General features: G+C 37.6%; 1 protein-coding gene across 2 annotated transcripts in view; it reads left to right on the forward strand.

The window, feature by feature from the left end:
* Nucleotides 1-412: 412 nt before the first annotated feature.
* Nucleotides 413-13,569, forward strand: part of SPRED1 (sprouty related EVH1 domain containing 1) — a 118,525-nt gene continuing 105,368 nt past the window's right edge. For both annotated transcript variants that reach the window (XM_052647075.1, XM_052647076.1), the window contains exon 1: nt 413-445. In XM_052647075.1, the coding sequence (XP_052503035.1) occupies nt 414-445 (32 nt within the window). In that variant the 5' untranslated portion in view covers nt 413. The remainder of the gene's footprint in view (nt 446-13,569) is intronic.

Here is a 13,569-nt window from a genome sequence, read left to right on the forward strand (position 1 = left end):
CCTCTGCTCCTGGGTTCTCAGCCCGCCTGCCTGCTCCTTCCTGGCCGGACCCCGCCGCGCGCCACCCGTGGCCCGAGGAGACGGTCTCCAGTCCACCTTCGCAGCCCCCCCTTCCTTTTTTGCTTGGCTCCCACCCTCCCCGGCCTCCTCGGATCCTTTGGCTGGACGCTGAGGCGGGGGAAGAGGCTGGGGTCGCCACGGTGGAGGTTGTCGCCGCCACCCCCCTGCGGGGGTGGCCGGGGTTCCCGGCTGGGGGGGCACCATTCCGGGTGAGGCATCCACCATGGTGAGGCCCCTGAGCCGCTGCCCCCGCGCCCCCCCGGCCGCCGCTGCCTCCTGCCCCTCAGTGCTGCTGCTGCTCCTCTGCCTGCTGTTGCTCCTCCATCTCCAGATCGGATCGCGGTGAGGGAAAGATGAGCGAGGAGACGGCGACTTCTGACAACGAGTAAGCACCTCACTGATTTTGATTACTAACTAACCCCCCCCCCCCCCCCCGCCCCATTTTTCCTCGTCACCCTCCCAGACCTCCTCGGGGACTTGGGTCCTTGCAACCGTGGAGAGTTTGAGTGCATCTTGTTCTGGAGAAAACATTTGATTTCTTTAGCCATTTTATTTAATGGCAGGAACCCCGGACCCCCACCCGTCAGCATTTAGTTGCTTTCTTCTGGAGAAGGTATTGAATTTGGCCTGGGATGGCAATTGTTTGTCCATGAGATGGAATAATATGGATGGATGGAGGAGGGGTAGCAATTATCCCACCCAGTGCCTGGAAGACCTCTGGCCTGTCCTTTTTCACTTTAGCACACCAATCAACATACTTTAAATATCCATTTTGCTTCCTTTATAGCTGTTTCACTTGGAAACTAATGGGTGGGAGCATCTCCTGCATCAAACTGCACTTGAATCTTAATTCGATGAGTCAGTGTTTCTTAAATACCGATTAAGCCTCCCCCCGCCCCTCACCCTTTTTAAACTTATGACCTGTAAAATTTTTGTAAAAAATGGAGCTAGAGAAGCATTTTTATAATTTCTGTAGCTTTGGGGATACCTGGAGTGTGGGCAATGTTCAACTATTCTGTTTGATTGTTGAACTATTCTATTTTGCTTTTGCGAACGCTGGACTTTTCTTTATGAGGAGCATAGGAAAATTTTGAAAGCTAAATTTTATCTTTCAGCTACATTGAAACACCGTTCACGTCGATTTAACAGTGTTTACATTGCTGAACATGTTGATGACTTCATTCATTAACTTGTAGAGCATCTCGGCTTAAGTTTTTGTTTATTTGGGCTGTCCTTATGTTTTCCAAGCAAAATACTTTGCCTTTTAAATATTTTGCTGTAACACAACAGCTGCCTGGAGGAATAATGAGGCTGCAACAGTTTTCTGTTGAGACGGAATTTAATTCCATGCGAATATTAGTGTCCGTTTTCTTGTTATTAAATTCAAGTTTTGTTTATCTTCGGAGGGTTGGAAAGAGTTAAGTGAGTTAGGACTAGTCCTAGGACGCATTCCTTTAAGTAAATAGCATTCCTCGAGTCAGACCTTTCTGAGAGCTTTCTAGTCCAAAGCCTAGGCTTGTTTAACATAAAATAGCTTGAGAAATGCCGAGCAGCGTCCCCCCACCCCTCACCCACAACACACTCTTCTGACGAGCGGGGTGTGGGAGAAGGTGGATTGCTGCAGTGTCAGTGCAGTCTAGAAGCAGAAGTGGCCGCCATGTTCTCTCTCTTTTTGTGAATCGCCCTCATTTGCATAGCACACTTTTCATTCATAAAAAAATAATTAAACATCCATCACCTTGGACATCTTGAAAGGATTTCCCAGAAAGAAATTCGAAGCTCAACTGCCGGTCTTAATGTAAAGTTTTGAGTTCAGAAAGTAAGGAGAAATCGAAGTTATAGGTTAAATTCAAAAATATACGCCCACACAAACAACTACCCCTGTTCTCAGAATGTTGACACAGTTATGTGGGAAATATCAGTTCGGGGAGGTGCTGGGATCACGTGATCGCCTCCATTCATAAAATACCTGGCTGGCCATTCACAGTGCTGTACACTGTCTCACAGCCTTCCGCAGATTAGACCTACTTTGAGAGAGATCAAGAAGTATCTCAGATAACGCTTAGTTAGGAGAAAAACTGCTAAAACCCGTGAACAGAATGACGGTACTTTTTGCTGATACCGTCTTTTAAGAAGTAGCCTGGATCAAAATGTCAGGTTCTATTTTGGGGATGGGAGAAGACTAATTACCATATTTAAAGTAAAATATTGAATACCTCCTTTTATGGATGCAGCCAATAGAAGCGCTAATATGGAAATGTGAATTGACACACGTGTAAAATACAGTTTTTAAGTGGACTCTTGTAATACTTACCATGGACAAATTGAGAGTACAAGTTTTTTGTTGTAGTGATTACCAGTGAATGATAACTACTTTTACACTAAAAATGAATATAAATATTTCCGGTGGTTTAATCTCAAAGATTTTGATATTTGAAGCACCTAATGACAATATTTATTAATGGTAAAATTGCCTTCAGAGTAATTAATGTGCTTAGTATGGGACAATTTGGAAATTATCTCACTCAGACCTAAGAATTCTGTTTTCACGAATTTATCCTGGTTTGTTATTATTTTTTTTCCTGCTAGGGGCTTTGTTATGTTAATTTTGATAGGTCAAGAATAATATGTTTTAACATACAGTTTTTGCCATGAGATGTTAACTCTTCATGGGGACAAACTCTTGTGGGTTTTACTTTTTTTTGTTTTAGAAAGTGTTGTGTTCGTCTGATAATCAGTTTTATTAGAGCCTGCATCGTTTGTACAATAGGTAAACCAGAAAGAGTGAACTTCTTTGAAATGTAGACTTTATCCTGATAATTTAGGTATCTACTCTTTAATACATAATGTTTTCAAATGGAAATTTATTATTTATAGTTACATGTATTAGGAAGAAACAGATGTTACGGTAGATGCCCTTAAAGCCTTAGCATAGTTTAAAACTGCCCTAATGTATGGTTTTTATTGGAGCCTTATGTATGTTTTTTCCTTTTTCTTTTCTCTCTTTTTTTAAAATCCATAATCGATAGGTACTTAGAGACTGTTCTTAACACTTGTATGTTTTTAACCTGATTTTAACTTTTAAAAAGAGTGCAAATTACCAATGTCTTAGAAAACCATTAACCTTTTCTAGATAGTCATTGTGGTAAAATCAAGTAGGCCTTTAGAGGCCTCATTTTGAAACCTTCTAGTACATGCTTATTTGAAATGAGAGTTATGTGTAGAGAGAGAAATAGTTCTCAGAGGTTGATTCTGGGTATATATTTAATCAAGTAAGTAATATATTTAAACGAAGTAAGTGTTTCTGTAAGTCTGTAACACTTTGTCTTACACAATGCCACACTTGGGGGAGGGCTGGTGAAAGTCTGCTTTTCTTCTTCAGCCTTCAGTAGGACCTGTAACTGCGTTAAAAGTGTTATTAAAAACAACAACAACAAAAACCCCTCCATGCAAGAGTGATAGTTTATTTAAAATGATGCACGAACTGGTATCTAAAGTGAATAAGTAATGTATTTGCATTTCTGCCATTCACATAGCAGTATTTAAACATTTGATACGTAGTCAAACTCTCCATGAATCATTATTTATCTGATTTTTATTATGTGCCAAGAGTAAAAATCTGTGATAAATGCTTTACACATGTATCATGTAATTTATGTATAAACATGTAGTTTCAGCAAAGTAGAGTTGCATAGTAGGGTACTGTCATACCTTAATATATGTGAATATTTTCTGGTATCATTAAATATTTCCTAAAACATAATTTTTAACACCTACATTATACTCAGTGTATACCATATTTTAATATATCTACTATTTTTCTGTTATTCTGAACAGTGCTGCCTTTGATCCTAAGTTGTGTCTTCATCCAAATCTATAACTTTTTCTCCTTGAAATAGTCTCGAGATTGAATAAAATATGCAAATTTTAAGTTGTCTTACTCTTTCTGCTGAATTGCTCTCTAGAAAAGAAGACTCAACGTGTGAGAGTGCTTATGCTTTGAAATGTCTGTCCAGTTCTCTTTGAAAAAAATTTTTGCCCACTTTGAAGGTGGGAATGAGATTGTATTCCTATTTTTTAAATGTTTGGATAATAAAACAAAATTGATTTTTTAGAAAACAGAAAACTTGTTGGTTGTGGAGCAACTGCACTGTTTTTAAATATAAGGAGAATTAAAATGATCATATAAAAGGCATTTACTAATAATTTATGTAACTCTCACCATCTTTTATGTGAGGCTTCCCTGGTGGCTCAGATGGTAAAGAATCTGCCTGTAATGTGGGAGACCCAGGTTCCATCCCTGGGTTGGAAAGATCCTCTGGAGAAAGGCATAGCAACCCACTTCAGTATTCTTGCCTGGAGAATTCCAGGAATGGAGGAGCCTGGTGGGCTGCTATCCATGGGGTCACAAAGAGTCAGACATGGCTACAACGTGAAGAACACTGGACTTGGACTTGGGAGTTGAGTTTCTGTCCTAACTGTACCTAATTTATTCTCTGATTCTGGGCAAGTGACAGCCTTTGGGGCCCTCAGTTTGCTAACTTGTAAATCAAGGAATTTGAACTAATCATTATGGGCTCTTGTTCTAAATTATCCTAAAGTAATACAGTGATAGACACACTGTATGTCATTAGATGTATTAGACTACATAGTCTAATACATAGTAACATATGTATTTGTTAATTGGTCAGTTTTATTAGATTGTTGATTTTGATAGGTTTAAGCAAATGAAAAACTTCCAGTAGGTCTCATAGGATGATGAAGTAGAAGCATGAATTTGAAGAACCAAGATACGTTTGGAAACAGTTGGTTCATTCCTAATCTCTAAAGGCTTCCTCGTTTTGAGCTTAATTTACTAACCATGTGCCTTTGATAATATTCATCACAGATGGAAAACTTTTATTTTTTTTTTAAATAAATATGGTCTTTAGATGAATAAGTGAATAAAAGGCTTTGGGGGTAGATCTTAAGACAAATGTATTAAGATACCAGCTCTCATGCTTCACTTACTGGCCTATAAGTGTCAAAAGTCAGTCTTTTCATTTGGTTATTCACACAAATGTTAATCTAACACTAGAGGATAACTTCACATTTATTCAGTGTAAGAAATTAACTCAGATAATGAATTGTTTCATTCTTTTAAGTTTAATTTGCTGTTGCAAATTTTGTGTGATAGTGGCATCTCATTTTAGAGTCTAGAACCAAAGTCTTAACAGATCCACAAGGTGGTGTTTTTGTGGCACTCAGAATGGTTTGTAATGGGAAGGAGAAAAAATTGTTGGTATATTTTTGTTTAAACATAGTTCACTAGTTTTGCTAAAACATAGTTAATGAGTACTGGATCTCAGACTGAGATGGTAATTGCTTTAGACGTAAGGGCTTATGTCTCAGAGTGCTTTTGCTAATCTCTAGCTGAAATGTGTCTGCATTCATAATTGAAGAAAATGCCAGCAATCATAGCAGGGTTAGAGGTACTTGTGACAGCAACTATGTTAATTTTGCAGGGCTGGTCTAGCAGAGTACTACATGTGTCTCATGGCCATCTTCTCATAAGGACACTAGTCATAATGGATTAGGAGCCCACTCAACTCCATTGTGACTTTCTCTTAATTAATTGTATCTGTGGTGACCGTCTTTCCAAATAGGGTCACTTTCTGTGGTACTGGGGGTTAGGACCTAATGTCTCTTTGGAGAGATTCAGTTCAATACATAACACTAACAGAATCATATTTTTTCCCCATACAGTATATTTCCTGTTTAGTTTTTCAAATATCTTGAAATAGCACTTACTGCCATCACTAGTTTGAAATTATTTCAGTTATTAAGCCATGGTAGAGCTTGCATTTTAATATGTTAATACAGGAACATTACTACTCTATCAAAAATAAAAATATTTTAGTATATGTGCTGCCGAAGCAAGCACCAAAATTTAAAATATTTTGATAATTATTTCAATATATATAATTGATTTCTTTTGTAATCTTACGTATTTTGTTTAAAATCTTTAATATTCTGAGAAAGGGGGCAATTGACTTCACTAGAACTGCCAAAGAGGTCTATGGCACAAAAGGTTAAAATCTTTCTACTATGACTGAGGTCCTAAAGACTGAACCCAAAGATAGAGATGTAGAATAGGAGGGTTAAGAAACGTGAACGATAAGATGAACAAGTCGAAGATGCAGCTAAAAGTTCCAAAAGAAGAAATAATGGGGGAGAGGAAATACTGAGAGATACTAGCTGAGAATTTTCAAAAAGTAGCAAATTAAACACAATTCAGTGAACTAAAAACAACAAAGCCTCACAGTCAAACTGGATATATTGTGAGATTGCAAGAATGTCAACATGAGAAAATCAATATAGTTTGTCACATTTGAAGAATAAGGAAAACAAATGATACAATCTTAAATGCCAAATTGACATTTGGTCCCTGCTTATCGTATGGAAGTGAATGTCCATACTTTATAGATTTATAATATAAATGTTCATAAATATGGATTTATATTATTTTTTTGCTTCCTAGAATTTTACTTTTTCTGATTTAAAATGAGGTTGTGTTTGATCCGCTTTTTAGGATTGCTTTTAGTTCAAGAATCCTGAGTGACTTTCTTTGTACTTTGGAAATCCACATTTAATAGATCATCCGTGTTGCTTGTAAATGTAGGATTGAACAGTAGAAATTACCTAGTATACGAAAATTTAAAATTACTTTGGAAGGCATTTTCTTTCTATATTTAGAGTGTGAAGAATAAGCATTTCTAAATTTAAGAGTAATTGGAAATTAAATTTTAATATTAGATTTATCATTTTATTTCTAAATGTTATCTGTGAAACAGGTATTATAGTTTCGATAAAGGGCATTATGACTTGGAATGCAGAATTTAATTATCTCTTGGTAGTATATAATGATACTATACTTATGATTAGACACATTTTGTTTGTCTCTTCACTTGGTTACCGATTACTTTCACAAATACGCAGTATTTGTTAATGTTTTGGTATCCAGTAGTTGGATTACCAAACTTTAGATGGAATTTAGTGAACTTTGACTTTTTTGATGCTACTTTTTCAAAGTTATAACTTTTACCACATCAGAATGTTAATGATTAACTTTGGCATAAAATCACCAAACTTCTTTGACTGTTGTGAATTACATTGATATTTTGAGATTGGAATTCGGGATCAGTTCTGGGTTTGTCCCTTTAATTATATGTAAAAGCATTTCAGAATTTTAGTTGCTAAGTTATATATATGGATTTCTTAGTTTTTTAGGTCAGATACCATTAGTAACTTTTTCTTGAAGGAACTCAGTTCAGTGACATTTGAGTGCCTATTAGGCACTTGACTTTTCCTTAGCCCTGGAGATAACAAAGATAAGTAAAACCTGATAACTGCTTTCACTATCCAGCAAGGGAACTAGATCCCTCTGAAATGTGCTGAGGGCTCTGGTTATGAAGTCTTCACGGCTTAAGAAGAAAGTAATTTTACCTTTGGTGAACTGCAGAGTGGGAGTTGTGTGTGAAGGAGTCCATCAGAAAAGAGATGGTATTTAGGAGTCAGCCAGAGATGAGGGCAATGGGAAGAGGAGGGGCATTCCAAGAAGAGAGGCTGGTGGGGAGGGGGAACTGAAAAACAAGCATAGAAGATATTTCAGTAATCTGAAACTGAACTAGAATATCTGCAAAGTATGCCTGTAGTTGAAGCCAGTGAAGAATTGTCCAAGGATAATGTTAAAAAGTAATAGAAAGTGAATAGTGAGAATCGGGAGTGTTTTTAAGGGAGAGTGACAAGGGACAATAAAAGACAGAAAAGTCTTGAGAGGTAGGAGAGAAATTAGACAAAATGGGAAGTGATGAAGTGGAGACAGCAAAAAGTAAGATTACATAAATTTAAGGGGAAGTTTGGAGTTGAGATTATTTATTGAATGAGGTGATGTTGATAATGGAGAAGAGGAAAACAAAAAATAAGGAAAGGTTGTTAATTGGGAGAGCACAGCCCAGGAAAGAGGAGTCTTGCAAATTGTTTTATTGCTTGGGTCAGATACTGTGCTAGATTCAATCTTTCTAATGACTATGTGAACTAAGAATTATCCGTAGTTTACAATTGAGATAACCAAGACTTAAAAGAGGTTTAGTAACTTACTTGTAGCCATGCAAGGGAGTGAGTGGTAGAACTGAGATTCAAATTGCACTATATTTATACCACACTGTACCTCATATCGGAGAAGGCAATGGCAGCCCACTCCAGTACTCTTCACTAGAAAATCCCATGGACAGAGGAGCCTGGTAGGCTGCAGTCCATGGGGTCGCTATGAGTCAGACATGGCTAAGTGACTTCCCTTTCACTTTTCACTTTCATGCATTGGAGAACGAAATGGCAACCCACTCCAGTGTTCTTGCCTGGAGAATCCCAGGGACAAGGGAGCCTGGTGGGCTGCTGTCTATGGGGTCGCACAGAGTCGGACATGACTGAAGTGACTTAGCAGCAGCAGCAGCAGTACCTCATATATTTCATGGCCAGACTAGATTTTGAAGAAAAAAAAAAAAAAGCTTGAAGTGATAGGTTGACAAGTAGAAGTGGCAATTGTATTGAGGGACTATAAGTTTTGATAAAGTTAAAGAACTGGTAGAGTGCAAGTGGGGAAATCAAAAGGTAGATTTTGATCAAAGAATACAGACTCCAGAGTAGTAACATGATGGAAGATTAAAGTAGAAACAGGCTGTTGGAGTAGAGGAACCAGGACTTTTTGGGATATTTTAAAAGTTCAGCAGTATGGCTCTTCAGTTTCCTGGGTTGGTATCAGAAGTTGAGGTGGAGAGGAATCCTGAGCCAGGGCCATTGTATTTAATTAGTTTGTGGGATGAGCAGCTTAAAATCGAGTATGAATATTGACATCTGCCACTGCCATTTTAAGAAACAGGAGTAAGGGTTTTGGAATTGGAAATTGAAAAGGAGGGTGTCACAGAGGATAAGAAAAGGGAAGGGCTTATCCTGGAGGAGTTGGGAGTATTGGAAATGATAGGATCTCATGTAATAATGGTGTTGGGAATTAGGAAATAGAAAGGAAGCTAGACATGTGAATAAATTATCCAGATATGGAACTTACCATGAACGTAAAGATTTTTCTGAGAGAATGACCAAAATGACTGATACTATAGGGCTTTATCCAAATATATTATGTTGTCTTTGACAGAACATTTTGTATTTTGGGGATACTTTAATATGGTTAGAAAGATCTTTTCGAAACAAAATTCACTAAATTTCTAAAATTGACTTAGTATTCATAATTAACATGATCCTATGAGTGAACTCCGGGAGATGGTGATGAACAGGGAGGCCTGGCGTGCTGCGATTCATGGGGTCGCAAAGAGTTGGACATGACTGAGTGACTGAACTGAACTGAACTGTGTTTACTACTGACCGTCCCATTAAGACTTTGGCAAGTCATGTAACCTGCCTTTGTGCTTGATTTTCCATCTGTAAAACCAGGATAACATGTCCCTACTTCAGAGGGATGTTAAAAGATAAAACGTAACCTTCCCTCCTCCCTCCATAACACTTTTTGATTAGAGATAAGAGAATATTAAAAAGAACTTTCAGTTCTTGAGAAGAAAGGTACTATGTTCATGAAATAATCAGTACTCATTTTCATTTAGCCTGAAGGTAGGGTTACTTTTTGAAAAGGATTGTGGACCTGATGGAAAACTTGTATTTGAGTGTAAATGTTAAAAAGCTGCTTTTCAGAAACACTTAAAATTTAAACATTACAACATGCAAAAAATAATATAAATCTCTATTGTGTATATTTTTAAAAGCAATTTTAGTATCTGAGCACATTTGGAAATACATATAAGTAGATTTGATGTCTCTCCATCAAAATTGGCTTCCCTGATAGCTCAGTTGGTAAAGAATCCACCTGCAGTGTAGGAGACCTGGGTTTGATTCCTGGGTCAGGAAGATCCACTGGCGAAGGGATAGGCTACCCACTCCAGTATCCTTGGGCCCTCGTGGCTCACCTGGTAAAGAACATGCCTGAAATGTGGGAGACCTGGGTTCGATCCCTAGGTTGGGGAGATCCCCTGGAGAAGAGAAAAGAAAGCTACCCTCTCCAGTATTCTGGACTGGAGGATTCCATGGACTGTAGTCCCGTGTGGTCACGAAGCGTTGGATATGACTGAACAGCTTTGACTTTCATAAAAATTAGCTAATTTCAGTGGGAAAAAGCCATCTTTTGCAGACTTGAATGAAGGAACTTTCAAATTATATGGAGGGGGGAAGAAACTACTTTCATGGGAGATGGGAGGAGGAATCTTTTTTTCAGGTTATTAAAGATTTAGATTTTTAATTTTTTGCCTGTGTAATCAACTAGGAACTCATAATAGGTGACATGAGCTAGATCTGCTAGCTAGAAGTTTGTTGCTGTGGCTTAGTGCTGACTTTAATTTGGACAGCTAAAGGTCTGTAAGCTTATGTTTAGTTCATTTTATAATCATCAGCAACTTAGGCAAAAATTTGTTTATATTTTGATTTAGCCTGATGTTTAACATTATTAGTCTGATTCTGTGTCATTTGTTATTTCAAAAATAATAGCCTTACATATGTAATTACTAAAACTTGGTTTAGGATCGAGTTTGAAGTTATCTGTGAATCAAAGTCCTAAATGAACATAAATTAGGAGCTTAAAAATATGATGAAAAATGTGTATGCTTTTTCTCTTGAGAGTTATTTTATTTGATCCAGAAAACTTAATCAACTTAGTAAGAGTTAAGAAAATATAACAGATAACTTTTTGTTATTTAAAAAGTGAAGTTGCTCAGTTGTGTCCGACTGTTTGCGACCCCGTGGACTGTAGCCTACCAGGCTCCTCTTTCCATGGGATTTTCCAGACAAGAATACTGGAATGGGTTGCCATTTTCTTCTCCATTAGTAAGTAGTCTATCAAATTAAGATATTTTTTCAGCTTTATTATAATTTTTTCAAAATGAAAGGGGAGAGAAGTAGATGAATGAGTGGACAAGCTGGCCTCTCTATAATCACCTGAGTTTTAATTTGCAGTTTTTCCTCATCTTGATACTTCTGGAGAGAGCAAACTTAGCTTCTAAGTTTTATCAGTTCAGCTCAGTCATGTCCGACTCTTTGTTGACCCCATGGACTGCAGCACACCAGGCTTCCCTGCCCATCACCAGCTCCTGGAGCTTGCTCAAATTCTTGTCTGTCGAGTTGGTGATGACATCCAACCATCTCATCCTTTGTCATCCCCTTCTCTTCCTGCCTTCAATGTTTCCCAACATCAGGGTCTTTTCTTTCCTTTTTTTTTTTTTTTCCTTCTTTTCACAGTTTTTATTTTTATTTTTATTTTTTTTTAAATTTTTATTTTTTAATTTTTATTTTTACTTTATTTTACTTTACAATACTGTATTGGTTTTGCCATACATTGACATGAGTCCATTCTAATGAGTCAGTTCTTTGCATCAGGTGGCTAAAATATCGGAGTTTCAGCTTCAGCATCTGTCCTTCCAAAGAATATTCAGAACTGATTTCCTTTAGGATTGGCTGGTTTGATCTTGCAGTCCAAGGGATTCTCAAGAATCTTCTCCAAAACTACAGTTCAAAAGCATCAATCCTTCAGCGCTCAGCTTTCTTTATGGTCCAATCACATCCATACACGACCTCTGGAAAAGCCATAGCTTTGACTCGATGGACCGTTGTTGGCAAAGTAATGTCTCTGTTTTTTAATATGCTGTCTCGATTGGTCATAGCTTTTATTTCAAGGTGCAGATGTCTTTTAATTTCATGATTGTAGTCACCATCTGCAGTGATTTTGGAGCCCAAGAAAATAAAGCCTGTCACTGTTTTTTTATTTTTTTCCTCCCATCTCTTTGCCATAAAGTGATGCCATGATCTTAGTTTTTTGAATGTTGAGTTTTAAGTTATATAGGTCCTATTGAGTCTGAGTCTGTACTGTGTACTCGGTCCCAGCATACATCATACAAAAGTAGTTTGACTTAAATAATTACTGGCTAATGTCTAGTCATTTTTGCATCTTACACTGTCTCAGCTAGGTCCTTAGTAGGAGGAAAATGAGTTGAATCCTTTTAACTGACTTCTGATATCTGAATATCCCCACCAAGCTGGTATGTTGAGATCCTAACCCCCAGAGACAATGGTATAATAGTGTGGGGCCTTAAATCATGAGGATGGAGGTTCCACAGAGTCCCTTGCACCATGTGAAAAGTCCCTAGCTGTGAACCAGGAAGAAGGCCTTTACCCAACCATGCTGGCATCTCGATCTTGAACTTCTCAGCCTCCAGAGTTGTGAAAAATGAATTTTTGTTGTTTATTAGCTACCTGCCCCATTCTGTTGTATTTTGTTATTGCAAGCTGATGGACTAAGACACTGACTTTGTTTTGGGGAGAACAAAAAAGGACAAAACTCAGCATAGTTTTCAGTTGTTTCTAGTCCCATACAGATATGTTTTTATTTGTTTTAATAGTGTATATATGAATATTATTTATTTTCATCAAATATACTTAATTTCTATACTTTTACGTGGTTTTTTTAGTAATCATTATTTTAATGTCTATAATAGTTCATCAACTTGTACCATAAGTTTACATAGGTATTTTCTTGTTAGTGAACATTTTGGTGTCCAGCTCTTGGCTTATCAATAAAATTGTAATGAGCATCTTTTCTGCATACATTTGTTTTTTTTCTGTTCAATTAATTTCTTAGGATACATTTATGGGAGTGAAATACTTAATGTCAAAGAATATGTGGTCTTAAAAAAAATTCTAATTATGAAGTGTTGCTTCCAAACAATTGTATTTTTTGCCTATTGTGGATTATTTATAAATGCGTTCTCATATTTCTTAGATTTTATTTTTATTCTTTAGTACCTTGTGGGTTTTTTACGTTGCTCCCAATATGTAATTAAGTGACAGCTAATGTTTGAATGACTACCAGCATTGTCTTTGGAGAAGGCAATGGCACCCCACTCCAGTGCTCTTGCCTGGAAAATCCCATGGACAGAGGAGCCTGGTAGGCTACAGTCCATGGGGTTGCTAAGAGTCTGGCACGACTGAGCGACTTCACTTTCACTTTCGTGCATTGGAGAAGGAAATGGCAACCCACTCCAGTGTTCTTGCCTGGAGAAGCCCAGGGACAGCAGAGCCTGGTGGGCTCCCGTCTTTGGGGTCGAACAGAGTCGAACACGACTAAAGCGACTTAGCAGCATTGTCTTAAAATCATTTGTTAGATTTAGTCTTAATAACAGCTGTTTGAAATGTTATTACTATTATTACCTGCAATTACAAAGGTGAGAAAACTGGGACTTAAGAAAGTTGCATAGCTGGTGAAGACTCCAAGGCCCATGCCCTAAAACAGTAGCTTTTAAACTCTTGACTGTAACAGTAACAAATACTTTATATTTTTTAACAAAGTGTGCATCAGTTCAGTCCTCAGTTGTGTCCAACTCTTTGCGAACCCATGAATCACAGCACTCCAGGCCTTTC

This window comes from Budorcas taxicolor, chromosome 10 (genome assembly GCF_023091745.1).
Source record: "Budorcas taxicolor isolate Tak-1 chromosome 10, Takin1.1, whole genome shotgun sequence".
Taxonomy (NCBI): Eukaryota; Metazoa; Chordata; class Mammalia; order Artiodactyla; family Bovidae; genus Budorcas; species Budorcas taxicolor.